The sequence below is a fragment of the Siniperca chuatsi genome, linkage group LG15 (genome assembly GCF_020085105.1).
Source record: "Siniperca chuatsi isolate FFG_IHB_CAS linkage group LG15, ASM2008510v1, whole genome shotgun sequence".
Taxonomy (NCBI): Eukaryota; Metazoa; Chordata; class Actinopteri; order Centrarchiformes; family Sinipercidae; genus Siniperca; species Siniperca chuatsi.
This window is the reverse complement of record NC_058056.1, coordinates 6,032,225-6,059,545: the sequence shown is the minus strand read 5'-3', so window position 1 is coordinate 6,059,545 and position 27,321 is coordinate 6,032,225. Positions and strand designations below refer to the sequence as shown.

General features: G+C 40.9%; 2 protein-coding genes across 3 annotated transcripts; one reads left to right on the top strand and one right to left on the bottom strand.

Annotated features, from left to right (window-relative positions):
* Positions 1-868: 868 nt before the first annotated feature.
* On the bottom strand, positions 869-6,375 carry qrsl1 (glutaminyl-tRNA amidotransferase subunit QRSL1). 2 transcript variants are annotated; one of them, XM_044165627.1, is made up of 11 exons: positions 6,211-6,375; positions 5,506-5,665; positions 5,328-5,426; positions 5,139-5,235; positions 4,786-4,947; positions 4,505-4,680; positions 3,416-3,528; positions 2,559-2,751; positions 2,291-2,408; positions 1,854-2,059; positions 869-1,389 (listed from the first exon to the last, which is right to left on the bottom strand). In XM_044165627.1, the coding sequence occupies exons 1-11, from the start codon at positions 6,232-6,234 to the stop codon at positions 1,172-1,174; spliced, it is 1,566 nt and encodes a 521-aa protein (XP_044021562.1). In that variant the 5' UTR covers positions 6,235-6,375; the 3' UTR covers positions 869-1,171. The 2 variants fall into 2 exon arrangements, with proteins under 2 accessions (XP_044021562.1, XP_044021563.1); XM_044165628.1 differs by lacking the exons at positions 5,506-5,665; positions 6,211-6,375 and having other exon boundaries at positions 4,786-4,942; positions 5,328-5,366.
* Positions 6,376-6,400: 25 nt separating this feature from the next.
* On the top strand, positions 6,401-26,120 carry rtn4ip1 (reticulon 4 interacting protein 1). The gene is made up of 9 exons (XM_044165629.1): positions 6,401-6,984; positions 8,356-8,507; positions 11,781-11,849; positions 12,268-12,392; positions 12,773-12,821; positions 13,647-13,783; positions 14,130-14,313; positions 24,819-24,911; positions 25,737-26,120. The coding sequence occupies exons 1-9, from the start codon at positions 6,702-6,704 to the stop codon at positions 25,860-25,862; spliced, it is 1,218 nt and encodes a 405-aa protein (XP_044021564.1). The 5' UTR covers positions 6,401-6,701; the 3' UTR covers positions 25,863-26,120.
* The last annotated feature ends 1,201 nt before the right edge of the window (positions 26,121-27,321 follow it).

Below are 27,321 nucleotides of genomic sequence, written 5' to 3'. Positions count from 1 at the left end.
TTCTTCTTCAAAATACAGACATTCATTTGTAGAAAATAACTGAAAACAAGATTATTTCTATTTGTGTTTTTGCAGTGGACACTTCACTGAGAATTGTGTGGTCCGTTAAAGTGATGTGAGGTAAGAATATTCAAATTATGTCAGAATTGTTCTAGAATACAGAAGGAAGCATGACTGTTGCAACTATTGCTTTTGTCATTTTGGAGAACCCAGTACATTGAAATAAGGTATCAGTTTGATAGGGGGGGGGAATATAGGTACCGTTTCTAGATACAAAGTATTTATGTAGAGAAAAAGAGGAAGAAGTACATGCCTGGTCACAGCAGTGAACAGGGAAATTATTTTGTGTTGTGAGCTAAGCATGTAAACTTCTCAGCTAAAACATAAAGCATCAGTCATATCAACTCACCAAAGGTCTAGCAATTATTAACACACTAATTTAAAGATTAATGCATGCATTTTTACATAGACCATGTTGATGCACAAGGTACAACAAAAAAAACAACAACCCAAGATTAAGCAGCACTTTACTGTGGACAGTCTTAGTATTTCAGGTAGTATCTGCGTGAGCCAAAATGGTTTTAAGAGTCTGCGGTTGTCTTTGCAAAGTTGTTACCCAACTCTTCTGCAATGTTTTAATAAATTCCAAAACAATGTATTTGATCATAAAACAAAGTATTGGACGAACTGAAATTTTGACCTGATGATGACACTAGATGAAAAAATAAGGGATCACCAAAGTTACTTGATTTGGCAACAGTGTTTGAGAGCAGTTTCAGTGCCTTCAATAATAAACAATGATAAGACAATCTAAAAAGTATGTGTATGCATGGACACTTTAGTAAAAATGACTTATAATAAATATCACTCAAATTGCCCAACTTGCATTTATTTACTGTAATAGCACCACCTTCAGACAACAAATATAGCAGCAGGTCATAGATTGAACACAAAGTCCCTGCATTTCAAATATAACAGTAAGTTGTAATTATATTTCATTCCATCAAGGGAACTTAAAGCTATAACACTGGACTGACGGCTGAAACTCCAACAAAAATGTCCCAAAAAGGCATTTTATGAGTTGTCCATCTGAGTTACACTTTAAGTCCATTATGTGTGCCTGTGTTTAGTGACTTTGTCAACAGTTGGTTCCTTGTGTCCACAGTTCTCTTCAAACAGCTGAGGTCTGCTCCCTTTTGGTCATTCCTGTGTCATTTCTGCTCTCGCTGGAGTCTCCATAGTCACTGATGGAGGGAAACCCAACCCTTTGCTCGATCCATTGGGCAACACTGAGCAGCTTCTTGTCGTGGAGGGCGGCGCCTATAAGCTGTAAACCAATGGGAAGGCCCCTTCTCGATAAAGCCGTTGGCACAGAAACAGCGGGGAGACCTGGGGTGAAGAAAAATCGAGTTGAAGGAAAGTTCTCGGAAAGGCAATGATTAAAATCTCAAGGTTAGTTGCAAGTTAGTTTGGAGAGTGATAAAAGGTGGGAGAAAGGTGAACAGAATGTAAATACACTCCTTTAAGGCTCTAGGGTACACTTTAATCTAAACTGAAATTAGATGTCTTGACCAAGTTATGATCTTTTCTGCCACCAGAGATTAACACAGTAAAAAAGAGAGAACTGCCTTTGCTCACAAATACTCATTTATTTCTTTTAATTTCACAATAACATTTATGATCCAATGTTCATTTTGTTACAGGATAATAAGAAGCATTAACTACAAGAAGTAGTGATGGGTGAAATTTTTTTTAGTCATGTGTGTATATAGTGTGTGTGTATCCATGCATGCAGAATATATAAGTTCCTGAATCCTCCCACACTGCCAAGTCCTCGTTTTCTCTCTCTGTACCTGCCAAGTTGACAGGCTGGGTGAAGATGTCTTCCTGTACGCTGCGTGTTTGGTTGTCTTCCTGTGTGAAGTCGGCGTAAAGGGCTGCATCAGTCAGAGTGGTGGGAGCCAGCAGCACGTTGACACCGGAGCTGAACACGCGCTTAAAATCGTCTGCGATCAGCCGGCGGACTTTCTGAGCCTTTACAAAGTAGTTCTGGTAGTTCCTGGTAAAATGAGGGTGAACATGTCGACAATTTTATTCTCTCTTACTTTTCATTAAAAGACAACTTGGCAAATAATCACATGTGCTCTTTACTGTAGGGTCTAATGACAATAGAGATCTGAGAGCAGAGAAATGGTCAAAGCTATAAAGTGGCACACTGTTAGCTATACACTGGTTTGAAATTAGTGAATTGAATCAGAAGGGCGCAAGAAGGTTCAATCTGTTGTCTTACTGTTTGAGCAGGAAGTAGTTCCCAGACAGTATCCTCCTTCTCACTACGTCGTTGAAGCCCTCATGTCGGGTCGAGGCATACATGGCCTCTGTGGAGCTATCCACCTTGCTACGAAGGCCTGACAGGAAGAGAGACAGAAATCAATAGCATTACCTTTTCGGATTTTGTACTGTTTCGTACTGTTTGTAATCCAACAGACTCCCTGTGTAATCTAATGTGTGAAGCGGCACCTAGTGTAAAATGCTCCACACTGCAACCTGGTTCATACCGTATTCTAGGCCGTCAAAACGGGCCATGTTAGACGCCACCTCGGCGTGGCACAGGACGTGGTAGCACGCAATGGAGTACTGGGTGTGAGGGAGGGATACTTCCTCCACCCGCGCCCCCGCCCTCTCAAACATGTCAGCAACACGACTCCACTGCGCTAGAGTCTCCTCAGAGAGCCCTGGGGCGTGGTACTCCTGACATACATTAAGAGACAGAGAAGACAAGCAGCTTCAGGAAATCAGTGCATTTGTGGTCATGGAGATATTTTAAAATTCTGAATCAGAACCATATTTATGTACATATAATGTGCTCTACAAGGATATTGATAATATTGCTGCTAAGACAAACAAACAAACTTCAAGTACAGGATATGTATCCATGGTTTCCATTTACAAATCAGTAGAAATTTAACAAAAAGCAATTTGTCAGGATGGAAAAATAGACAACATATAATATAGATATAACAGTTCCAGCCAAATTAATGACTGTTACCACTTTTAATGTTTTGTACAATTGAAATAATGGTTGTTTCTCTGTGTTTTTCACATTGTTGTTGTTGACTTCCTCAAATTATTTTATGTATATACAAGTCTGTTCTGCGTCAAAAGTCCTTTACTACCCTTTATTTCTGTTAGCTTGAGGATTGCAGTACTCTTCAAGTGTCTGACATTTACAACAAAACTTAAGTTCTTACATTTAAACTGATATTTGTATAATACTTTGCAAGTGTCAGCTGGCAACTACCCTTGAAATGCTTAGGTCTTTGACTATTCCAGTTACTTTTTAGGGAAAATATGGTGTCAGTGCTGCTGAGATAATACAGAGGAGTTAATGATTTGAATACAGAGCTAAACTCACCTTAGGGATGCCTACACAGATGTTCTTGACATTGAAGTCTTCAGGTAGCTCGGTCAGTGATGAGGGCGCAGGAATTGTTGTTGAGTCTCTAATATCAAGGCCTTGGAGGATTCCTATGTGACATATCAACAAAATCCCAGGTTCGCTCCATTATTTGAAGGTATGACAAATGCACAATAATGCACAACTTGACAATGCCACATATTCTTGTCATTAGAGGAGATACATTTAAGGTGGCCTGTGGAGTTTACTTGTAAACAAATAAAAGTTATGTTTACTTTCAGTGTTTCTCATCAAAACACATTGTGTGTGTCCCTTGAGGTCTAACAAACGTGTGGAATACATCGCTCCATACTAGTACTACTAGTGGTCAAAACTCCACCGGGTACCTTTAGTATCAGTATTCCTTGTGGTATTTGGATAAGCATACATGTATAAACTTAAACTGGATGTTAGAGGAAAGATGGTGCAGGTAACGATAAGTGATCTAAGACGATAAGATTTGTTAATTTTTTTTGTAATGAATTAGTTTACTGACAGTAGACAGAGACAGGAAACAGCAACAAAGAAAAGCGGATTAGATGCAACAACTCTCCCATACCAGATTAGAACCCTAGTGGGAACTTATTATTTAAGATGGCTTTGTTTTTCACTAAAAAGGAAGTTCACTAAAAAGATGTGTGTCCTCTCTGTGATGCAATAAAAATAGTTGTTTCTTAACAAGGTAAAGTAAGGTGAAGTGATTCCAGTATGTTTTAGTGCCACGTTAAGAGTTTTAAGCATATTTTGATGATTATCGGGATAATAACGCAAATCGCAATTATTTTGGCCAGGATAATCGTGACATGAAATTTTCATATCGTCCCATGCCTAATTTGTACCTACATGCGGACTGGCAGGCACTTTGGCATACTATACTCGACAAAGGCATACTATAATGATTTTGATTAAACCAAACTGGCCAGCGGATTGACATCAAGAGCAAGAAAAGGTTTTATGTAGGCCCAGATGACATTCAACTGTGAACTATAGGACACTAGCTTGCAGTGCCTACATCTGTGTAATGACAGGCCGTCAATAGTTTCTTACCTAAGACAATGGCTGCATCGCTGACACTGCGGGTCATAATGCCGGGGACGTCCATGGAGTTGACCAAGGGGATGAGACCGTGTCTGGACAGCAAACCATAAGTGGGCTTCAGGGCCACAACACCACACAGTGCTCCAGGGTTACGAGTAGAACCACCAGTGTCCGAACCCAAAGCCCTGCCAAGTAATTACCAAAACATTTTGATTTGAATCAAATCTTTCTTTTCAAAATGTCTTTGTAACGGTTCTCCTGAACCAGTGAAGGTGAATGTGTTCCCTCACAGGTAGCTGGTGAGTGAGGCCACAGCTGCAGCACTTCCTCCTGAACTTCCTCCAGTGACGACCCAATCAGAGTCTGGCGCTGTCCCAGTCTGCTCTCTGTAGGGAGCAGCGTAGCTCCAGGGGTTTCTCACTGGACCGAAAGCCCCGTCAGTGCTGCCTGCACTGCGAGACAAATAAACAAACAAATAAACAAATAAGACAACGACAACCAGTAATCTAAAAAAAGAAAAAGGACTCTGAGTCTCTTCTTGTAAGTGTACACTGCCGTAACAGCACTTTATAAAATAGACTGGGGTTTGTCACTAGCTGTTACGAGTAGAGAGCTATTCTGACATTGATAACAATGGCCTTACCCCATAGCAAACTCATCCATGTTGGTCTTCCCCACGAGAACAGCCCCTTGGTCAAAGAGCTTCTGCACCACTGTAGCATTGTAAGGTGGAGTGTAGTCTGTAGCAAAAGTAACAGTAGTTTATCATTACTGGATTGACATAGAGAGGAAAATATAAGACATAGTAACTTTCACTGAGGTTCACACAGACCATTGAGCATCCTGGAAGCACATGTGGTCTTGACATTTTTTGTGCAGAAATTGTCCTTGACTGCAAAGGGGATTCCATCCAGAGGACCTTTGGGGGCACCTGAAGGAAAACAAGATCAAACAGTAACACCTATGACTCTACACAGAACATATAGGAATACACACTCACATGTCCACACCTTGAAGCAGTCTGGTTTCTGCTTCTCGAGCCTGCGTCAGTGCCAACTCCTCTGTCACGGTGATGTAAGCGTTAAGATGTTGTGTTTTCCTGATGCGGTTCAAACACTTCCTACAAAGCTCTGTTGGGGAGATTCTTCCCTCTCTGAGCGCCAAAGACACCTAGAGAACAATGGTGAAACACCAGTGGTGCAATGTAACTCAGTTCTTGTACACAATATGCCTTTTTCACGGCAGACATTTTAGCTTTGTCATAGTAGGGAAAAGACATAGGTGTTTCTAATAACATTAACGATGGCTACGTTCTATTCAAGTGTCCCAGTCAGCCATGACAGTGTGACAGTCAGCCAGCATGCAGAATACCAGGACCACGAAACTGAAGCAGCTAAATCGAATTCAGCCATCATTAACTTTATTAATTACACTTGTGCTTTTCTTACTTTTTAACTTAAGATGTCTTCCGTGAATACATGTAATGTATGTAATGTAATGTAATGCAATTAATAGCTAATACAATTTCTCTCAAAGCAGAACAACCAGACACTATGTTTTAGCTAATGCCAGTTAGGGAGCAAAAGTATCAGAAATTCTATATTATTTCATAAGGTAGTTATTAATGGACAGCACAAAACGCCCAATGCGCAGCTAAATGCACCAGAGAGACACGGAGAACTAAGCTTAAAGAACAAGCGAATAGTCGTACTAACCTCCCTTATTGTCAGGCTGAGCATGTTTACAGTATTTTTGTGACAACCTTTAAAATCAACAGCAACCTTCGCACAGTGTGCGGCACTAGATGGCTGCCATGTTTGTTTCGAACATCAACGTCTAACAGCGCTTTCTGTGATTGGACAGCTGTTGAGAAAACCGCGCTCTGATTGGTGGAGAGGCTGAGCACCGTCCAAGACGTCGAGGAAGTGGCATGTTACTGAAGAGGACGTTGATTTAAAATGATCATTAACTTTGGAATTATTGCATTTATCGAAATGACTAGTTAGAGATGTTTATATAAGAAGAACATGTTTATAGTCAGAAGGCAGTCTTTGCATATAAAGAACATTAATAAGTGATTTACTCTAATTTAGCATACTGGCTGTACAGTTTGAATGATTCCTGTCTGTGTCAGGGATTAAAAGCACTGCTAATTTACAGTTGCACAATTGTATTTGACCATTTTAAAGCTTTTAAGCGTTGGAAGATGACTTCTGTTAGGCACTTAGTGTACAGTAGGTGGTTGTTTCACCTTAGTAAATCACCAAGTGTAAACACATCAGTTTCCTGGCATGGCAGCCAGACTAGACTGTTCAGTACTACCAAAATCTGCATGACTATCATGCCTGCCTGGGTTATTGATAAATATGGGAGCAATGATGTGTTACGGTTCACTAAAAATGCCAGTTTCCCCGTCATCAACTACCCCAATGAGGTCATTGTCAAAGTGTTTGCAGCAGGACTGAACCCACTTGATGTCAGCATGAGAGGTGAGTGAGTGTGTGAGTGTGTTTAAAGTGGCATCAGATTTTAACCTGCAGGCTGAGATTAAGAAAAGTATTAAGAGACTCTATTATACAATAATGGCAATGAATTCATCAAATAAATCCATAAGTGACTGCATATCCAAGATTAAAAATAGAATTGGAGGTATTCTTTTAATCTTTGTGAGCAAAATACATAAACAGTGACGATACAGAGTCTGAGACTGTTCAGCTGATGTTTCCTGTGGTTATATGTTTGAATGATGCAGCCCTCTGCCCTTCCCCCACACAAAGCAGTGATAGTTTTTGAGGTTGCTTAGTGGAAAGTGGAACGTTTCACCATAGGATTGCAATTTGATTGTTACATTATGGAAGGTGTTATTTTGTTCCTGCCTTACATGCATGTTTGTCGTCATATAAGGATGACTAACATGAATACAACAGCATGAAGCTGATCTGATCTTTTGCAAAACCCAGTGCTGTTTTGAGATCCTTCTCCCACATAGAAAAATCCAGAATCTATGAATATACAAATATTTTTCATTTTTCTGCTGTTCAAGTTTAACTGCTGGACACAAGATGTCTCCTACTTCACTTCCTATTTTATTAAATTCATACAATGATTTATAGATAGTACCCGTTCTCACAAGTTTCCCTTGAATCATTGTCGTCATCATCATTGTCTAAGCAACCTACTACCTGCCTCCTCATCCCCTGACCAGACAAACCTTTTAAAAATTTCTGACCGATTCTGGGACCCACAATGCTGAATACGGTTAATATATTGCTTACTATTAGTTTTAAGACTGCCATAGACCTTAATCCAGATTTTGGACTTAATCCACCAAACACAAAGTACAGCTGAGGCTGATGGGAAGGCATTTGCAGGCATTTGGTCATAAAAAGTATTGGACAAAGGGAACTTTTGACCTGATGATGGCGCTAAAGGAAACGTCAGGGAATCACCAAAGCTATTATAATTCATCCTCTGGGGACCATGAATGTCTGTACCAAATTTCATGGCAAACCGTCCAATAGTCGCCGTGAAATTTTGGTTTGGACCAAAGTAGTGACCGACAGAGCGACATTGTCAGCTCTAGAGCCACGCCGCTAGCATGGCTAACAAATTTCATTAGTTCCAGCTTCTCAGGTGTGGGGATTTGCTTCTTTCCTTTGTCTTATGAGAGAGTAAATGGAATAGTTTGGGGGTTAGAACTGTTGGTTGCAAATAAACAATCTGAAGACAACACCTAGGATTTTTGATGGGTATTTATTTCACTATTATCTAACATTCTATAGATCAAGCAATAACCTTAACCCCTAACCGATTAATTGAGAAAATAATCTGGTTGTAATCAGAAACTCTCTCCCTCTCAGGTGGCTATGGTGCTGCAACACTGTCTATGAAGAGAGACCCTCTGAATATCAAGCAGTCAGGCAGCGAGTTCCCTCTCATCCTGGGAAGGGATGTGTCTGGGGTTATCATGGAGTGCGGCCTGGATGTGAAGTATTTCAGAGAAAGGGATGAGGTAAACGAAGCAGATGAGAAAGTGTGTGCATGTACACTCAGTAACCACTTCATTAGACATACAGGTAGCCCCCCCCCCCCGTTTACTGAAACAATTGATTTCTGCACACAGTGAGTAATGTATGAATTCATCTCTATAAACAGATATCTGCATATGAATGCAGAAGCTGTAGGCAAGGGACAAGATTTTGAGAGAGGCGCTCTGCTTTCCCTTTGTAGTCCGTTTGTAGTCCGAGTAGTATTGACCAATCACGTTTGAGCGGGCTTTGGTTGCATGCAGGTAAACAGTCCATGTGGAGAGCAAAAGAGGCCGGAACGCATTGGCCGAAATGCAATCTCGGAACCCATCGGCTATCGTCTGACGACAATTTAGCTTTTGATCAATCTCGGAACCCGCTTTTTTATTAGCTTTTTAAAAATGTATCTGCATTCAAATCGTCGTCAGACAATAGGGTATCTGCCCAGAAACATTGGCCGTTGCCCCCAGAGGCTAAATCATTGTGAGACGATAGCTGATGGGTTCCGAGTGCAAAGTGTGTAGTCAGGGTGCTGTAAACAAACAAATCTAGCTGCGCTAGCAAACACCTTGTGGAAAGACAGATTAGACAAGATAGACAAGAATCATCAGACACATCACTAAACAGTGAAAACACATAATCCTGTGCTGATGAATCCTGATTTCTGATTCCGCATATTGATGGCAGAAACAGTGTAAGTATGTCAATGGTGCAGGCAGCTGGTGGTGTAATAGTGTGGGAGAGTTTTCTTGGCTAACATTAGGCTCTGCAATGCCAACTGAGCCTAATGTGTACCTGAGAAGCGTGGATGACCTAGTTCATCCATTCCTGGCCACAGTGTACGCTTTGTCACAATGGATTATGCACCGTCATTTCAGCCTAGCTTAGAAACATGACATGACTCGAATCCTTTCCATATCTCAGCCCAAAAGAACCTTTGAGGTAGAATAGGCTCTTGCAGCAAGCCGTGACATGCTGTTGAGTCTTATTAAACCAGTGTGGCAAAATGAAACAGGATTCAACTGATCACTACTGCTGTTTCCTAGTTTGGTGTGTTTTTAATATATAAAAAAAAAAAAACAGAATACATTGTAGAAATGCAACCGCAAGGGGGCACAAGCCAGTGTCTTCTTGTGCCAGTCCCAAGTCTGGATAAATGCAGAGGGTTGTGTCAGGAAGGGCATCCGACGTAAAACACATGCCAAATTAAAAATGCGAATCGTGAAAATGACTTCCATACCGGATCGGTCGGGGCCCGGGTTAACAACGACCGCCACCGGTGCTGTTGACCTGCAGGGTACCGGTGGAAATTGGACTACTGTTGGTCAAAGACGAAGACATGAAGTTAATTGGTGTGAGTGAAGAGGATGCAGAGGACAGGGTTAGATGGAGGCACATGATTCGCTGTGGCGACCCCTGAAAGGGAACAGCCGAAAGGAAAAGAAGAAGAGAATACATTGTAGAGTTGCAACGATTAGCTGATTTATTGATTAATTGATTTGTCAGTTGACAGAAGTCAAATGACAAAAGTCAGTCAACATTAATTAAATTAATTTAATTTAATTAAACAACGAATTCTTAATTTTACATTTTTTTAATGCCATTACTTGGTGGTTCCAGCTTTTTTTTTTATATTGGTGAAGCAAGACAAAACACAACAGGTGGTTTAACATAGACAGACATGACATAACACACACACACACACACACACACACACACACACACACAGTGAGACAAGTATTACATTAAACAGAGGATAGGGCATAGGGAAATCTCTCAGTTGCATCCACGTTTCCCTCACTTGCTTCCATGCGAGGAGAGAAGAAACGAGGAAATGTGTTCTAAGAGAAGTGAGACGTCCTTTCCTCTGAAGCGTCACGTGAAGCGACGTTTCTGATGACGGCGGCAGCTGATCACAGCTGGATCAGCTGTCAGTCGGCTTTCAACAGCTGTAGAGACTTTTGATGGAGCTTGTGTCTGCACACATGTGCACTGTGCTAATACTAATAAAGGCACACAGTTATCACTGCCAGAGCAGCAGCCTGTTTCACCGTTTAACAAACACCTTCACACTGCATACTGTGTCCTGCTCAGAGGCACAGGAATCCTTTCTACTGGCGTTTATATTATTTATTCATTATTTGCATCTGTATTTATTGATATTCTGATTGTGAATTCATTATTGAATAACTCACAATATGACTAAGGTGTCCTTTGAACAACAATTATTTATTAGGCTGAATGTTTCAGGGAAAATTGAAATGATGTAACTCCTATCAAACGCGACTCTTATCAGGAATTATCAGCCTCACTTGTGACTGAATGGAAATGATGACGATAAATGATGTAAAAAGTGTTTCTTGCTGACAGACAGTCTCCCACGCTCTCTGACTTTAATTGTATACATAATAAAAGTTAATCAGGGAAATAACAGATCATGAAAAGGAAAATCTTTCTAATAAATGAAGAACTTTGTTTGTGGTCCTTTTTGTTTTTCAGGCTAGATGGTCAGAATCAGAAAACACATCAAATATAAAATTTGGGAGTGGGCATTTTGCACTGTTTTGTAGTATTTTATGGAGCAAGCGATTGTTCGATAAACTGAGAAAATGATTGGCTGATTCATTTATAATGAAACTAACCGTGATTTGCAGCTCTAATTCACAGCAAACTTATGAACCTATGTACTTTCTTACTCCTTTTTTGAATGAGTTTCAGTTCTTGTTGGCTTTTTCAATTCATCCTCAACTGTCCTCAGTCACCTCCCAATTCCTTTATAATTATTATTCTCGTTTTCATTTCAGTTTACAACCCTGAGTTTTAATCTCAGATATGATTTAGATCATAAATTATTACCTTAATTTTAATGACCTGATTAATGATTAATGACCTTGATGAGTTGCAGCGCTTTGAGTAGTTAGAAAGACTGGAAAGGCTATAAGAATATAAGTACAGTGCATTTACCATTTGATGTCTGAATGTGTGTGGGTTTGTGTAAAGGCAAACTGGGGCTTTAAATAGGCCTGTTTTTAGAAGTCATATACTGCCTTTTGGTCACCACACATTTGTTGACTACGGCAGCACTAAAATAGAGAGTTACTCATTGTGTGACATTGCTCATGCGCTACTTTTGAGAAGAGGTTTGATGCAGTATCTCATCATACTAAACAATTATGAATGAACTGTATAGAAAAGTAGACACACAGTTATTTTTGTCTGTGGTTAATGAGTGTTGTGTTGCTGTGTGTCTCCCTCAGGTGTGGGCAGCTATCCCACCATGGAAGCAGGGCAGCTTGGCTGAGTTTGTGGTGCTGAGTGCCAATGAGGTATTGTTCATCTGATGGACTACATTGTTGCTTTGCCTTGTTCGCTCTGCAGCGACTTTCTTAATTCAGCGATGAGGTTTGCTTCTATCTCTGTGGACGTTTATGACTTCATCAGTATCAGTTCTGTGTATTAGTTTCCTCTTCCCTCTGTTGATTGTGGTTTGTTTCAGTGATGCACTTGATCAGTTGCAACATCAGCGTTTGAATGTTATTCTTCTTCTTTTCTGAAGTTAAAAGGCAGCCTACCTCTTGCTGCTTATTACTGCAGCATGCAAATGAAAAACCAACTAATTAAGTATGCGAAGATCAGCTAAATCTGGCACATTTATGCTGGCATTCAGATGCTTTTTCATAATGACTCAGCAAACATGTTGAGGCAGTGGTAACTGCTATTATTATGAATGTGTGTTGTGCTCAGGTATCCCACAAACCAAAGTCACTGAGCCACAAAGAGGCAGCAGCCATTCCCTATGTAGCAACCACTGCCTGGTCGGCGTTGGTCAACACCGGTGGGCTCAGTAAGGACAACTGTAACAAGAAGCGGTGAGGGAAGGTGGACAAACACAGCCACAGCGCTACACACACACATACACACACACACACACACACACACACCATTTCCACTTGTTGTTAATCCCTGTCCACCCCAAAGAAGCTCCCTGTCTTTGATCTAGCCAATTATTCCACTCTGTGTTCCGTTCCTTCTAGGCTTAGCCCCTGTTAGCCCGCTCCCTAATGAGCCTCTGGGTGATGTGCTCTCTGGCAGCGGCTCAGACGCTCCCTTGCACTGCAGTGAACTTGACACGCTAAAGCCCAGAATGCATTTGACATGAATCCTAATGAGGGAGAGTCTGTGCAACAATAGTGTAGAAAACATTATTGGCACATTCATTGTACAAGTCTGCTTTTCCTCTTCCCCACAGGATTTTGATCCTTGGAGGATCCGGGGGAGTGGGAACATTTGCTATACAGGTATGGATGAAGAGGAGGATGATGATAGCTAAGCTGCATATTTTATACATTATATCATGATGTAACATTTTAAAGTGCTTTGGGCTACAAACAGCCTGCTTTAATACAAAAAATAATATGTTCACCCATACTCTATGACAGCAGTGTAAAAATAAACAAAAACACAGAGTGGTGTTATAAAAAGTCTGTTTGTCCTGTCAGGTGTGAGACTTTGCCACGCACCTTGCTTGGTGACCTAAATACTGTAGCTCACATTACACAGACCTAACACTTGATCTCATTAATTATACATTCTCTGTGCTTCTCAAACATTGGGTAAGATTCTGCAACCTACAATAACCCAAACGTATATTTGTTTTGTAGTTACAACGTAAATGATACAAATTACTGTGAAAATTTTGCAATTTTGACACACTTTTGTGTGTTTCTCACACTCAAGATAACTCACAGACCTTGTTGTGAGCAGTTTCATATAGGAACTATCGGTAGAAAGAAAATAGCCCCTACATGAAACTGCTCACAACAAATGCTGTGGATTATCTTGAGTAACCGGGTCATGATTTCTGGAAAGATACATTGCTGTAGAGTTTTTCAAATGTATTTTTTTTTTGGCGCTTTGAGCACCACAAGCCGAGTGCCATATAGTCCCATTATATTCAAAAAGTGCCGACATCTCTACGGCCGATATCTCCAAAACTCGCCAACTCACACCAAAACAATCTAGATGGATAAATAACACTACAGGTAAGAGGAAAAATATGTATTTTTGATTTTGGGGTGAACTGTCCCTTTAAAGATGGAACTGATACTATCATTTGTGTCCAGATGCTGAAGGCCTGGGGAGCCCATGTGACTGTTACCTGCTCCCAGAATGCAGAGAGGTTTGTAAGGGGCCTGGGGGCAGACCATGTGGTGGACTACACTGCTGGACCTGTTGAGGAGCCACTCAGTACACTGGAGAAGTGAGAGAATCCCACACACACACACACATCTAGAGTCATTTTTTATTCATGTTAGTACTTAATTGGAGTTGGTGTGTGTATGTATCAGTGACTTGCCCTTGTTACCATGACAACCCAGCTCCTCTAGCTGCAGTCAGCTCATTAGTGTGGGAAAACCGAGTCCTTTAATTTTCTAGCGAACTTAATCACACTCTCCATTTCTGTTATCTGCCCAATCATCCTTTTCTTCCCACACCTACAAATTCTCCCTTTCATTTACTTTGTCTTTTATGCAGAATGACCCCACACGTATGTATCTTTGCTTGTGTCTCTTGTTTTCACCAACCCTACCCCTCTCCACCTCAAGATTTGACCTGATCCTGGACAATGTTGGGGGGGACACAGAGCGTTGGGCGCTGAATCTGCTTAAGCCTTGGAGTGGTGCCAAATATGTCACCCTTGTAACACCGTTTCTCCAGAACACTGACAGGCTGGGCATTGCTGATGGCATGATACAGACAGCGGCCACAATGGCCATCAAGGCCGTTAAGGTAATGGTAGAATAACATGGATGCAGTTTGATTAATAACATATTTGTTGAAGAATGGCTCTTTACTACACTGGTTGTGCCCCTTAACCTGAATTGATCCAAATGCAACGTGTTGATCACATTGTGCATTATGCAAGGATGCATGAATGCTATATAGTGCTGCTAGTAGGTGTAGTGAGGAATAGGAGTATTAACATATAATTCAACAGAGATTTATTGGTTTGTACTTATTTCTCTTTATTATACCATGCCAGGAATAAAATAGTTGGACCAACTTAATCAGCAGTCTCGGTCTAAGAATTTCCCTGCAAAAAGAAACATCACAGCATCATCAGATGATTCAGTTCTATTCCTTGGTGGACTTTGTTTGTGGAATTGGTAATTGTTGTGTTTTAACAAGAAAGGGCCCTCTCCAAACAGTGGTCACAAAGTTGGAAGCACGCTATTGCCTGAAATATCTTTGTTCGCTGTAGCATTAAACAAACATACACTAAGAAACACTACATGGACAGTGGTGTATCCATAATGCCTTGAGCCCTTTTACATATTTATTTTGTAACATGAGCAAAAAAGGAAGCAGCTTCCATTGTTCACAGTAGCAATGCCATGACATTATTTTAAACTTTTGTTCACATAATAGGCAAGTATGGAATTTAAGCATTAATGTATGTATAATGTTTTGGGCAATTACACTGGTGTAACTGATATATTACATTGTGCTATCAGCTCCCTCCTGAGAAATAATCTCTTTACTTGCAAAATTCTTTAAAATTAATAGTAAACGCTGCTTTTGCAAAGTCAGTTTTTGAGTACCCACAGCCACTGCATATTTCTTCCAGGTCCCCATACAGAGAGCAATCAGATTTTTTACAGTTGGCTTTATTGGTGGAACTAGAGTGTGTTAATAAACAAGCAGGTGGATAAACATCCAACACAAACAACACATAGTCTGATAATCTGGTCCAAATAATAGCTCATTTCTTTTAAAATAAGGAAGGAAACTGTCCATTGCCAATACCACAGATGTCATGATATCTTTCTAGTTACTATGACTACAGAGTTTCGTAGTCAGTCTCAGTTGCCAGTGTAACTGAGGTTAAAACATCCTTCCTGAACTATATCTTCATTAATGCATGTGCAGTACATACAGTGGTGTGCAAAAGTGTTTGACCCCTTCCTGATTTCTTATTTTTTTGCATGTTTGTCAAACTTAAATGTTTCAGATCATCAAACAAATTTAAATGTTAGTCAAAGATAACACAAGTAAACACAAAATGCAGTTTTTAAATGAAGGTTGTTATTATTAAGGGAAAACAAAATCCAAACCTTGCCCCCTAAACCTAATAACTGGTTGGGCCATCCTTATCTGCAACAACTGCAATCAAGCATTTGTGATAACTTGCAATGAGTCTTTTACAGCGCTTTGGAGGAATTTTGGCCCACTCATCTTTGCAGAATTGTTGTAATTCAGCCACATTGGAGGGTTTTCGAGCATGAACTGCCTTTTTAAGGTCATGCCACAGCATCTCAATAGGATTCAGGTCAGGACTTTGACTAGGCCACTCCAAAGTCTGTCAGCCTCACTAGAATGCTGTATCAAATTCACATCTGAATCCATATAAGGTTTGGCTATTATGCAACAGATATTGAATAAACATTCGCAAACGGTTTGCTCAACTTATCTCCACTAGGCCACTCCAAAGTCTTCATTTTGTTCTTCTTCAGCCATTCAGTGGTGGACTTGCTGGTGTGTTTTGGATCATTGTCCTGCTTCAGGAGTTTTTGGTAGACAGCAGAATTCATGGTTCCATTTATCACAGCAAGTCTTCCAGGTCCTGAAGCAGCAAAACAGCCCCAGACCATCACACTACCACCACCATATTTTACGGTTGGTATGAAGTTCTTTTTCTGAAATGCGGTGTTACTTTTATGCCAGATGTAATGGGACACACACCTTCGAAAAAGTTCAACTTTTGTCTCCTCAGTCCACAGAGTATTTTTCCAAAAGTCTTGGGGATCATCAAGATGTTTTCTGGCAAAAATGAGACAAGTCTTAATGTTCTTTTTGCTCAGTAGTGGTTTTCGTCTTGGAACTCTGCCATGCAGCCATTTTTGCCCAGTCTCTTTCTTATGGTGAAGTCATGAATACTGACCTTAACTGAGGCAAGTGAGACCTGCAGTTCTTTGGATGTTGTTGTGGGGTCTCTGAATGGCTGAAGAAGAACAAAATGAAGACTTTGGAGTGGCCTAGTGGAGATAAGTTGAGCAAACCGTTTGCGAATGTTTATTCAACATCTGTTGCATAATAGCCAAACCTTATATGGATTCAGATGTGAATTTGATACAGCATTCTAGTGAGGCTGACAGACTTTGGAGTGGCCTAGTCAAAGTCCTGACCTGAATCCTATTGAGATGCTGTGGCATGACCTTAAAAAGTTAGTTCATGCTCGAAAACCCTCCAATGTGGCTGAATTACAACAATTCTGCAAAGATGAGTGGGCCAAAATTCCTCCACAGCGCTGTAAAAGACTCATTGCAAGTTATCACAAATGCTTGATTGCAGTTGTTGTTATTAGGTTTAGGGGGCAATCACTTTTTCACACAGGGCCTTGTAGGTTTGGATTTTGTTTTCCCTTAATAATAACAACCTTCATTTAAAAACTGCATTTTGTGTTTACTTGTGTTATCTTTGACTAATATTTAAATTTGTTTGATGATCTGAAACATTTAAGTTTGATAAACATGCAAAAAAATATATCAGGAAGGGGGCAAACACTTTTGCACACCACTGTATATGTAGTGCTATAGTCAGGACAAATTTAGAATAAAACAACCCCGGCCCCCCCACGCACACTCCTGGAACTTTGTACATTCAGTGTTAATGGCATCCTGTCTGTGTGCTGACTGTGGTGAACATCATGCAGAGCAAAGCTTGCATGCAGTGCATTTTTGGCTTGTGTGTGTGGGTGTGTATTTCTACATTACCGTCACCACCTCTTTCCACTGAAGTCTTAACCACACAATCCACAGTACAAACTCAAACTCAAGCATGTGTCGCTTTGGTGCAGTGTTTAAGTATTTTTTGTTAGTTGGGGTAATTTAGGATTATGTTTTACGGGGATTACCTGGGGAAGAATTATAGGTATTATAGATGTATAGTATCCATAAATTCTAAAGGAAAGTTCTGTCTAGTTCTGTGGATGGAGCACATATTTACTTTTTGGTGATTAGAGCTTTGTGCAAATTATTACATTACTATACATTACTAAGTAACAAGGAAACTGTTCCAATTAGTTTGAAAGTTTAAAAAAAGGCTTTGCTCATAATCTTTAGCTGGCCCAGCAGGCAGCTGTTACCTTTCGGTCGGTACACTCGGTACAACACATCAGTATGGGGGATTGCATCCTTGTGAGACCAACCTAAAGAACCTCTCTCAAAACGCCTGTCAAGGCCAATGAGACTGTCGCAAGGAAGGGGAAGCTCCTCCTTCCCCTAGGGCTACAAAATACCCTGCACAGTCTCTCCTCCTCAATTTATTTGCACTTCACCCCGCTTAACCTGACTACAGCAGAACCTTTGCCAGCGATTTAACTGTCCGACAGGGGGTGAGCTAGCTCCCTACCCAGGACGTCGCTATCAAGGCTTGTTTCTGCATTGTGCTTGTTTAGCTTGCTAGCTAGCCACACTCCCTGCTATCCCCACACCTATTTAGCATTGGTTCGATAACAATTTGTCTGTTTAGCACGCTAACTCATTAAGTGGAATGGCTCCAGAGAAGAAAAAAAGCTCTCCCAGCAGGGCTGGCAAAGCTAGCAAAACTGGGAAGTATCGCCCGTGCCCGAGTGCTTGTGGGTTTTCCTCTCCAAGACGGATACACACGATGTTTGCCCGGTGTGTCTTGGCATGTTGCATGCGAAAGCTGCACTTGCTAGCCCAGAGACCTGTGTGCACTGTTGAAACTGACTCCGAAAGACAGTCCTGGAGAGACGTGTGGTGTTCCTGTCGAAGGTGTTGAGAAGCTGAGCTGCTCTCAGAGACCCTCTGTTGTCCAAAGCGGTCACTTTCTCCGCGGACTTGGAACTCAAAAGTGGGGACTACGAGGACAGAAAAGGGTAGTTGTGAGGGTAACAGATGGATTATATTCTCCCTGCTGCTGAATAAGTGGGCATGGCGGAGGACCCAGTTGACTTCACTCTCTCTATGGACAATGTAAAAGTGGGTGTGCTGTCTGATGATGAGCTATCCCTCACCACTTCAGAAGGTTTCTCTGAGGAGGGCACCAAAGTCGGGGGAGAGGAGCCTAACTAGGTCCTCTGTGTTGGAAGCAGTGGTCGCCCAGCGCCATCTGAGGCTAACACTCACAGAGCTGCCCAAGACACAGCGCTCTAAAAGTCTCAACCATGCAGTGAAACCCACTTTTCACCCACAATTCAGAGCCACTGCGTTCGGAGGAAGAAGCAAAAGGAGGCTCTGTGGACGAGTATGCCCAGGCATTCCTACACACAGTCTATACCTCCCAGTAACCAGGGATGCTCACATCCCCACTCTCACTCCCTCATGCGGCACACGGCTCACCAGTAGAGGGCTTAGTTGTACCACAAATGGTAATACTGGCAGGCTGACCGCAAGAAAGGCTTCTTGGCAGGCAGCATCTCAATGGATCATGGCAACTATAGTCCATAGCTATAGGCTCCAATTCAGGAAGTTTCCTCCGTTATTTACAGGCATTGTGGTATCAAAAGCGCATCCATCCTTCGCCCCAGTATTGAGAGAGGAAATCCACTCTCTTCTAGAAAAACAAGCTATAAGTATTGTCCCTATGCACAAGGCTCAGTGCGGATTTTACAGCCAGTACTTCGTCATGCCAATAAAGGACTGTGGTCTCCACCCTATCTTGGACCTGAGGACTTCAAACAAATACCTGAAAAGGTTCAAGTTCAGGATGTTGACTTTACACCAGGTAATGCAATCAGTTTGACCAGAGTATTGGTGCACTACAGTGGACCTAAAGGACACCTATTTTCACATAGCAATACTGCTGAAACACAAACTGATTCTGCGGTTTGCTTATGAAGGTACGGCGTACGAATACCAAGTTCTGCCGTCCTCGTGTTTTCATCAAATGCCTGGAGGCAGCGCTGGCACCGATCAGAGGTCAGGAAATACGATTCCTCGACTACTTGGATGATTTGTTGATACTGGCGAACTCAGCTCATCAGGCCTATACCCACACATCCAGGCTAATAGCTCGCCTGCAGAATCTGGGATTTGGATCTGGAGTTGGATTCAATAAAAAATCCGGCCTGCTTATCGTCCCGGAGGATAGCAGCCTTCAACCGATGCCTATCGCTGTTGCGCCCTGATCTTGCATACATCCCTAAAGTGCCTGCCTTGTCATATAAAGCCTTATCTTTTGAACTGATGTCCTTTTCACCACCCCATTTGCACTGGGCAACTTGAGCAACAGCGCCTGCATAATCTATGCACGGTGTGGGCTTTGCACATGTATATTGACTGAATGCAGGAGATGCAGATAACGCACCAGCTTTTTGTCTACTTAACCAACCCTGTTAAAGGGAAGGCACTTTCCAAACAACGCCTCTCTCATTGGGGCGTAGAAGCAATTCCGCATTCTTACACCTCTAAAGGCATACAGATGTCCAGTGGGGTGCACGCTCTCTCCACCAGGGCCATGGCCATGTCTTGGGCTCTTTTTAAAGGTGTTTCGGTGGAGGACATCTGTTCTGCTGTGAGCTGGGCTTCTCCACATACATTCATGACATTTTATTGCCTAGATGTGACAGCCAAGAATGTCACTCAGTCTGTGCTCTCAGCAGGAAAGTAATGTCGCTAACATCACTGTTACTGCTGTGCCAGGGCCTGGATCTTCTCAGTATATCCGCAGGGGTGTCTTGTGGTGTGATGCTAAATCCCCATACTGATGTGTTGTACCAACCGAAAACCGAAAGGGAACTGGGGGTTATGCTTATAACCAATGTTACCTGCCCAGCACCAAATGGCAGACAGACAAAGTTAGCATCTAGCAGGTGAACATAGTGGAGCACTGAGCAGCTAAAGAACCACATATTTTTCTCAGCAGTTGATTGAGACCAAAACACAGCTAGAAGGAGGGAGAATATTGAATTTACATTGATTAGGTGGACAGAAAACACAACTCCAAATGAATACTAATATTGCTCTGTGTCTGCCGGATGTGAGAATTCGCCATAACAACTGTGTTTTCACCATTGCATTTTGGTGTACATTTGCTATATAACTTTAAAGTATAAGGCTGACATTATTCTGTATTTTTCTTATTTACAACAAATTCCATCGAAAGACCAAAACCAACAATGTGTAAGTCTGTCTCTCAATGCTTTTTGCCTTCCCTAGCCAGTCTGTGGTACTCAGCCTCAAGCCCATACGCTACTACTGAAGATGTAAATCTTTCAAAATGGGTCACAAATATATAGTTCCAAACAGCTGAGCACTTTAATATTTCACAAGCATTGCTCAAATATGAGTAAATAGTGCATTTGTTGGGGACTATTTTCAGCTGTGGATAAATACAAATTTAGTGCACTAATAAGTATTTACAACACCTGAACCTTGATTCGTTCAAAATAAAGTGGCCGTGTTCCTGGTAATGAAGGACCATGTCACCAAGTACAACAGTGTGGCTCACTGATGTGTTTTAGCCATGCTAGTGACATGGCTGAATGGATGGCAATGTTTGTTGGTTGGTCCACCACTTTGGTCCAAATTGAAATATCTCAACAGCTGGTCCCCAGACCATTAATGTCAACCTACTTACTTTTCATTTAGCACCATTTTCCTCTAGTGCTACTGTGAGGTCAAAATTTGAATTTGTCCAACACTGTGGTTTATGACCAAATACCTTTTAAACTAATGTTATTCACATCAGCCTCAGCTATCCTTTGTGATTAGTGTTAATTAGTAAATTTTAGCGTGCTAACATGCAAAACTCATGCATGTTAACATTAACATGTTAACGTGTGAGTATGTTAGCATGCCGATGTTAGCATTTTGCTCAAAGTAGCACTATGTCGAAGGATAGCTTCACAGAGCCGCTAGCATGGCTTTAGACTCTTAGTCTTGTTGATAGTTTTTGGCCAACAACTGACTATGGCGTGGATGAATATATCAGGGCTTGGCTACAGAGACAATACTTGTTAGCAGGATCAGTCAATTATTGGTTTTGGTCTTTTCATGGGATTTGTTGACAATAAGAAAATATAAGGGATAAGACTCCTGTTAGAATTGAGTTTTGTTTCTGACTCCCTCTAACTTATCTCATTACTTTCAAATAAAGCTGGACTTAAATTACTCATGAACTTGAAACTCAAGAAAAAGAGTGTGGATGGAGGATCATAATGGGCCAGGACAACCCCAGAGAAACTTGGCCTTTTCTTTTTGAAAATGTTGAGTTATGTGACTATGTTAAACCGAAGGGTTTGCCCCCCGAAGTTGACAGAAAGAGATATGACATGAAACAGACTGTACTTGCAGATCTTTGGGGGGTTGCTTTCCATGCTACACACTACCATTTAAATGTAGGATTAAAACTTTAGTAACAGCTGCATGTGCTTCAGACAATGTAATATAAGTAAGACTAGGAGAGGTGTGCTCCCACAGGGAGGATCTAATTTACAACAGTATTGTCTCTCATTAATACCCACACTATCCCTCTGATCAGAACTAAAATCTGAAACAGATTATTCAGAGTGACGCAGCAGAAGTGTGTTTTTCCAGTTAATTTTTTTCAGTATTAATGACTGGATTTTTCAGTCAGAATTGACAAGGTGTTGGTTTGAGAGTTGATATGGAAAGATACATTTACAACAGAATAATACCCCCCTTTAAGAATCCCTCTCTCTGCCTTGTGGGTTTATAGACAGGAAGCAAAAAATACTCTATACCTCCAGGTCTCCCACATCCTGGTTCACTCACGCTCACACACACTGTACTTTGTTAGAGAAAGGAAAAATAGAGCGCAGACAGCTGGCTTGGCTGTCACAGTGTCCTGGTTTCTAAATAGGTCTGAAGGAAACATGTTAAGTAACTCCTTTTATATTTCAAAATCCCTACAACCTACACACACACACACACACACACACACACACACACACACACACACACACACACACACACACACACAGGGTCAAACATAACAAAGACTGAGTTAACTAATTTCTCCTTTTGTCTTGAGTTGCAGGGAAACCTACCCAGCTGTTAAAGGCTTAAGGAAAAATGGGCTGCATCTCCACCTGACACACGTGATACTCTTTGGATATATATATCCAAAGAGTATCACTGACTTGTCAACATTCAACAACCTAGAAAAGTCATCCATATACAGGTCAAATAAGAATGAAGATAATATACAACCCTAACCCCCATTATCGAGATGGAAAAAAGTCTGATACAGCTCAACCCCATCTAGCTTGAATTGTTTGACAGGCCTACAAATACACAGGAATTCTGAACAGATATGTAGGAACTCCTCTAACACAAGTTTTATGAAAGTTTGAAAGCCTAAAACACATCTAAGAAACACATAACCCTGGTGGAATTTCAAATGTGATGTGATGGTGCAGTCTGGCTTTTAAAGCCTATGTAACTTTGGCTGATCATAGGTCACTGTGGCCACAAGAGGCAACTATGGGATAATGCTAAATGATAACACTTAGTGTAACAGTACCACGAGTAGAAAAGAGTCCTAAAGTCAGCAAACTAACATTAGCCACCATAAGCTACTGGTCACACCAGATCAAGTAAGACTATAGTGACAAAACCCCTGATTGTACTGAATTAAGCAAAGGTACATTTTATTTCTTATGTATTCAACTTTTTAATTTGTAACAGGAACAATATGTAATTTTCTCTTTTAAAAGTTACATAGTCTTGCTTTAAAGTAAGATTAAGTAACATTTATGAAGACAAATAATTCTAACCTTTCAATCACAATTCTCTCACACACACTGGAAAATACACTAGCTAGGGCTATAGGCCTAGAGTTCTCACTACTATTAATTTATCTTTAATGACAGGAACTAGCAGCATTCAGACCATAAAGTCAAGTAGAATGCTGTGAAGTAGGAAGCTAGTAAAATAAGTGGTGAGAAGAGTAAGTTATAATAATAATAATGATAACAGGAATATAATACACCATCAGTGACATCATACATACAAATGTGTTGATGATGTGGTGATCACAAAGACAATAAAATCATTCCCCAACCAGAAAGCCTGGATGAATGGAGAGGTGAGGGTCTGTCCAGAGCCAAAAAAGCTGCCTTTCGGTCAGGTGACAAGGAAGCTTACAGCACCACCAGAGCAAGACTGAAAGTTGGCATAAAGGAGGCAAAGTGGAGACATCTCAGCGGAGAGACTGGAGAGAGACCTCAACACCAATAATACTAAAGATGTGGCAGGCAGTCAAAAACATCACAGGCTACAAAAGCAGGAGCACCCCCATCATGTGTGAGGCCACTTTTACCAGATGAGCTAAACACATTTTATGCTTGTTTTGATCTCTTAAATAAAGAGTCAGCTGTAAAGTCTATTCCGCCTCCAGAGGACCGGCCACTGTCAGTATCCACAGCGGATGTGAGAAAATCCCTGCTGAGAGTGAATATGAGTAAAGCTGCTCGGCCTGCTAACATCCCTGGCTGTGTACTAAGAACATGTGCCAACCAGCTAGTTGATGTTATTACTGACATTCTTAACATATGTACACTGTCACAGGAGAGTGTTCCCACCTGCTTCAAGACAGCCACCATCATCCTTGACCTAAAAAAAAAAAAAAAAAAAAAAAAAAAAAGTCTACAGTGTCTAATCTAAACGACCACTGCCCTGTGACACCCCATTCTGATGAAGTGCTTTGAGAAACTGGCGGGCACACCTCCTCCACTGTACACCTGTACACCCACGACTACAATCCCCGACATGGAGAGAACTCTGTTGTGCTGTTTGCAGATGACATTACCATCATTGGCTGGATTGCAAACAATGATGAGACTTCATATCGAGAGGAAATTAAGAGTCTTGCAGAGTGGTGCACAGAGAACAACCTACTGCAACAACCGTTGATTTTAGGAAAATGGGGGGGGGAGACACACACCCGCCTACATCAGTGGAGCTGAGGTGGAGCAGATGAACAGTTTTAGGTTCCTGGGAACATCAAAGCATCACAGAGAACCTGTCATGGACATCACACATCTCCACCTTGGTAAAGAAAGCTCAGAAACGACTGAATTTCTTAAGGAAACGTAAGAAGGCAAAATTCCCATGCCATGTTCTTGTTAACTTAAGGAGCATCACTTCAACATGCCTTGTCGTCTAGCTTTCTGACAGCTTCAGACCTTACTGTCGTCCATTGTTAAGTTAACATTATCAACAGTAAAGTTGCTGCTATGCACACAATTACACAAGTTATGATTATGCTAGTCTTCATGCCTTTTCTCTCGTTCTGTTTTCTTGTAGCACCTAGTCAAAGGAGTTCACTACCGCTGGGGATTCTTTGCACCTAGTGGTCCTGCATTGGATGAAATAAGGGAAATGGTGGATGCAGGACAGGTATGGTACCAGATGTATTCTCTAAACTTTTCAGGGACTGATGAAGAACTGACTTCTGTTTCCTCCAGTTTCTTTTATCACTGCGTGCACATCAGGGAGCTCCAACAGGGTGAATCACAATATTTTTTCTGTGGTTTGTGGAAACCGCCCCACCCCTAAATATCCCCATAGCCTCATTGGACAAGGGCTTCCCTTCCTCACAAATCCCAATTTTAACCCCTGGTACATATTACATTCTCATAAGAAATACATGTTAAAAATGTTCGGGTATGGCGTGGAGATTATTAGACGTTAATGACTTTGACTTTGACATGGGTCACAACAGTACAAGGCCTATGGGTCAATACAGTACATTAGATTTCATGAATGCATTTGACATTTCAACAAATGAAAAAATGGCTGATCCTGTAGTGCGTTAGATTACATTGTGATATAATATGCAGTTGAGCTGAGGGTTATCTCACTCTTTATGCTAAGATAACTCCCCTCTATCTATCTTATTATGTTTCTCACTTGAGCATGCTCCTGCACAAACATGGTCTGAAATAAAGAACATGGAGCAGCATCTAGACAAAAGCTGGTAGGAAGAAGCTATATTTGAAATCTCATTCTGTTCTGTTGTTTGTTGACCACATTCTTAGCTTACTTTGGAGAATTTGGCATGATGGAAACTTTCCCCGTACACACTACAAAAGATCCGTTTTAATCACTGAAGGAAAATGCATCAAGTGGAAACTGCTTTCCTCACTGATACTGTAATCCATAATAGTTGAGAAACAAGGCTTGTATGACATACTCAGCCTTCCTCTATCTGCTCTCTATCAGATCCAGGCCGTGGTGGAGGAGACCTTCAGCTTTTCCCAGGTTCCTCATGCCTTCGAGAAGGTGGAGAAGGGTCACGCTCGAGGAAAGACTGTGGTCCAGATCAACAAAGGGGGAGAAGACTTATAGCACTTGTGTATTTTTCAGCACAATCATGAAACAAACCAAATGAAAATAATATGAAGCTTAGCTTATTGTACCCACAGCTGCATAGAAAGTACAAGAACAAGATTATTACTGTTATTGCATTTGTGGGTTTTTTGTAACTTTACTGTATGTTTGGTCGCTGAAAATGTGTATGTAAGCATTACAGCTGATGTTGTATGCTTTAAAATGTTTGGCATTTTTATATTGGCTTAAATAAACAAATAAGCTGATTCAAGTAAAGTGATCATCAGCACTGTCAGTTTATTTAAAGAGCAATTAGTAATTTCTGACTATGTAAAATACAAGTATTTCCATGGGTGCCTGGTTATGTTTTAAAATGGGGGCGCAAACTTGGAAAGATACATAATTGGTGGGGGCCTGGGGGTCCTCCCCCAGAAAAGAAAAGTAATTGAAAAAATAAATTTGCTACATTTCTACATCACCTAACCTGACTTATAGTAACAATAGAGAATAACTTCCAAAATAATCATAATTGTATATAGGTCGTACTCAATCTTACAGTTGGATGAATAATAATGACACATTATGAGATTGTGTTCCTCACTTTGTTGAATGTAACTGCATGGCTCATAAAATCCTTTTTGAGCCAGTTGTGGTGATTCAGGGTTGGATGGAAAACATGTTGGACAGGGGGTGCGTGCTCTGATAGAGGTTTGGGAAACACTACTTTAGGTTAGTCTGCTGTTGTGTGGGGCGAGGGAGAGAGCGGGGCAGCAAATTAACCTGAGATATTAACAGTAATTGGCCAAAATCACAGAGGGGATGTAGTCATAAGCACTACATCTAAACTTGCATCAGCACTGTAAGTGTGTGTATGTGCACTTTACCACTGAAGAAAAGAAAATGACAAAAATAAACTGAGAAGGTCCATGTAACACTTGAAATCATATACTTAGGGTTTCTATTACTAGCAGAGCCCTTTGTCACAAAAACTACTACTAATGATTAATTTAGGCGAGTGCATTGTGTGGAGATCAAAATATCACATTAAAATCAATTCAGCTTAAGCTACCATGGCTGTATTGCAGTTGTTAAAAGTAACATTTACTCAAGTACTTTAATTAATTATAGTTTTTGAGATACTATGTAATGTAATGTACGTACATTAATGCATCAATAAATACAATAATATATATATTCTTCTGAAATGGGCTATTCTGCATGAGTACTATCAGTACTATATTGTCAAATGACAACAAAAACTGAACATTATAACCTTCATGAAGGTTGGATGTTTTGCTGTACTGTTGTATTAGACTGCATTAGTTTTAGCTAGGTGTAGCTAATAAAATGGCATCTGTGTGCATGTGGAAAAGAGATACTTGGTCGTGTGTGTATACAATATACTTGTCTACAGCTAATGATGATAATCTCCAGTGAATGTGTCTGCTGCTTCTGCTTGGTTTCATATTGCTGACAT

Excerpts from the sequence above, each read along its gene's own strand:
- qrsl1 (XM_044165627.1), bottom strand. The coding sequence starts at position 6,234 with ATGCTCAGCCTGACAATAAGGGAG. Across the intron at positions 4,948-5,138 it reads ATGGATGAGTTTGCTATGGG|TGCAGGCAGCACTGACGGGG; the intron begins GTAAGGCCATTG and ends TTTGTCTCGCAG. Across the intron at positions 3,529-4,504 it reads CGATGCAGCCATTGTCTTAG|GAATCCTCCAAGGCCTTGAT; the intron begins GTAAGAAACTAT and ends TATGTCACATAG.
- rtn4ip1 (XM_044165629.1), top strand. The coding sequence starts at position 6,702 with ATGACTTCTGTTAGGCACTTAGTGTACAGTAGGTGGTTGTTTCACCTT. Across the intron at positions 6,985-8,355 it reads ACTTGATGTCAGCATGAGAG|GTGGCTATGGTGCTGCAACA; the intron begins GTGAGTGAGTGT and ends TCTCCCTCTCAG. Across the intron at positions 13,784-14,129 it reads CCACTCAGTACACTGGAGAA|ATTTGACCTGATCCTGGACA; the intron begins GTGAGAGAATCC and ends CTCCACCTCAAG.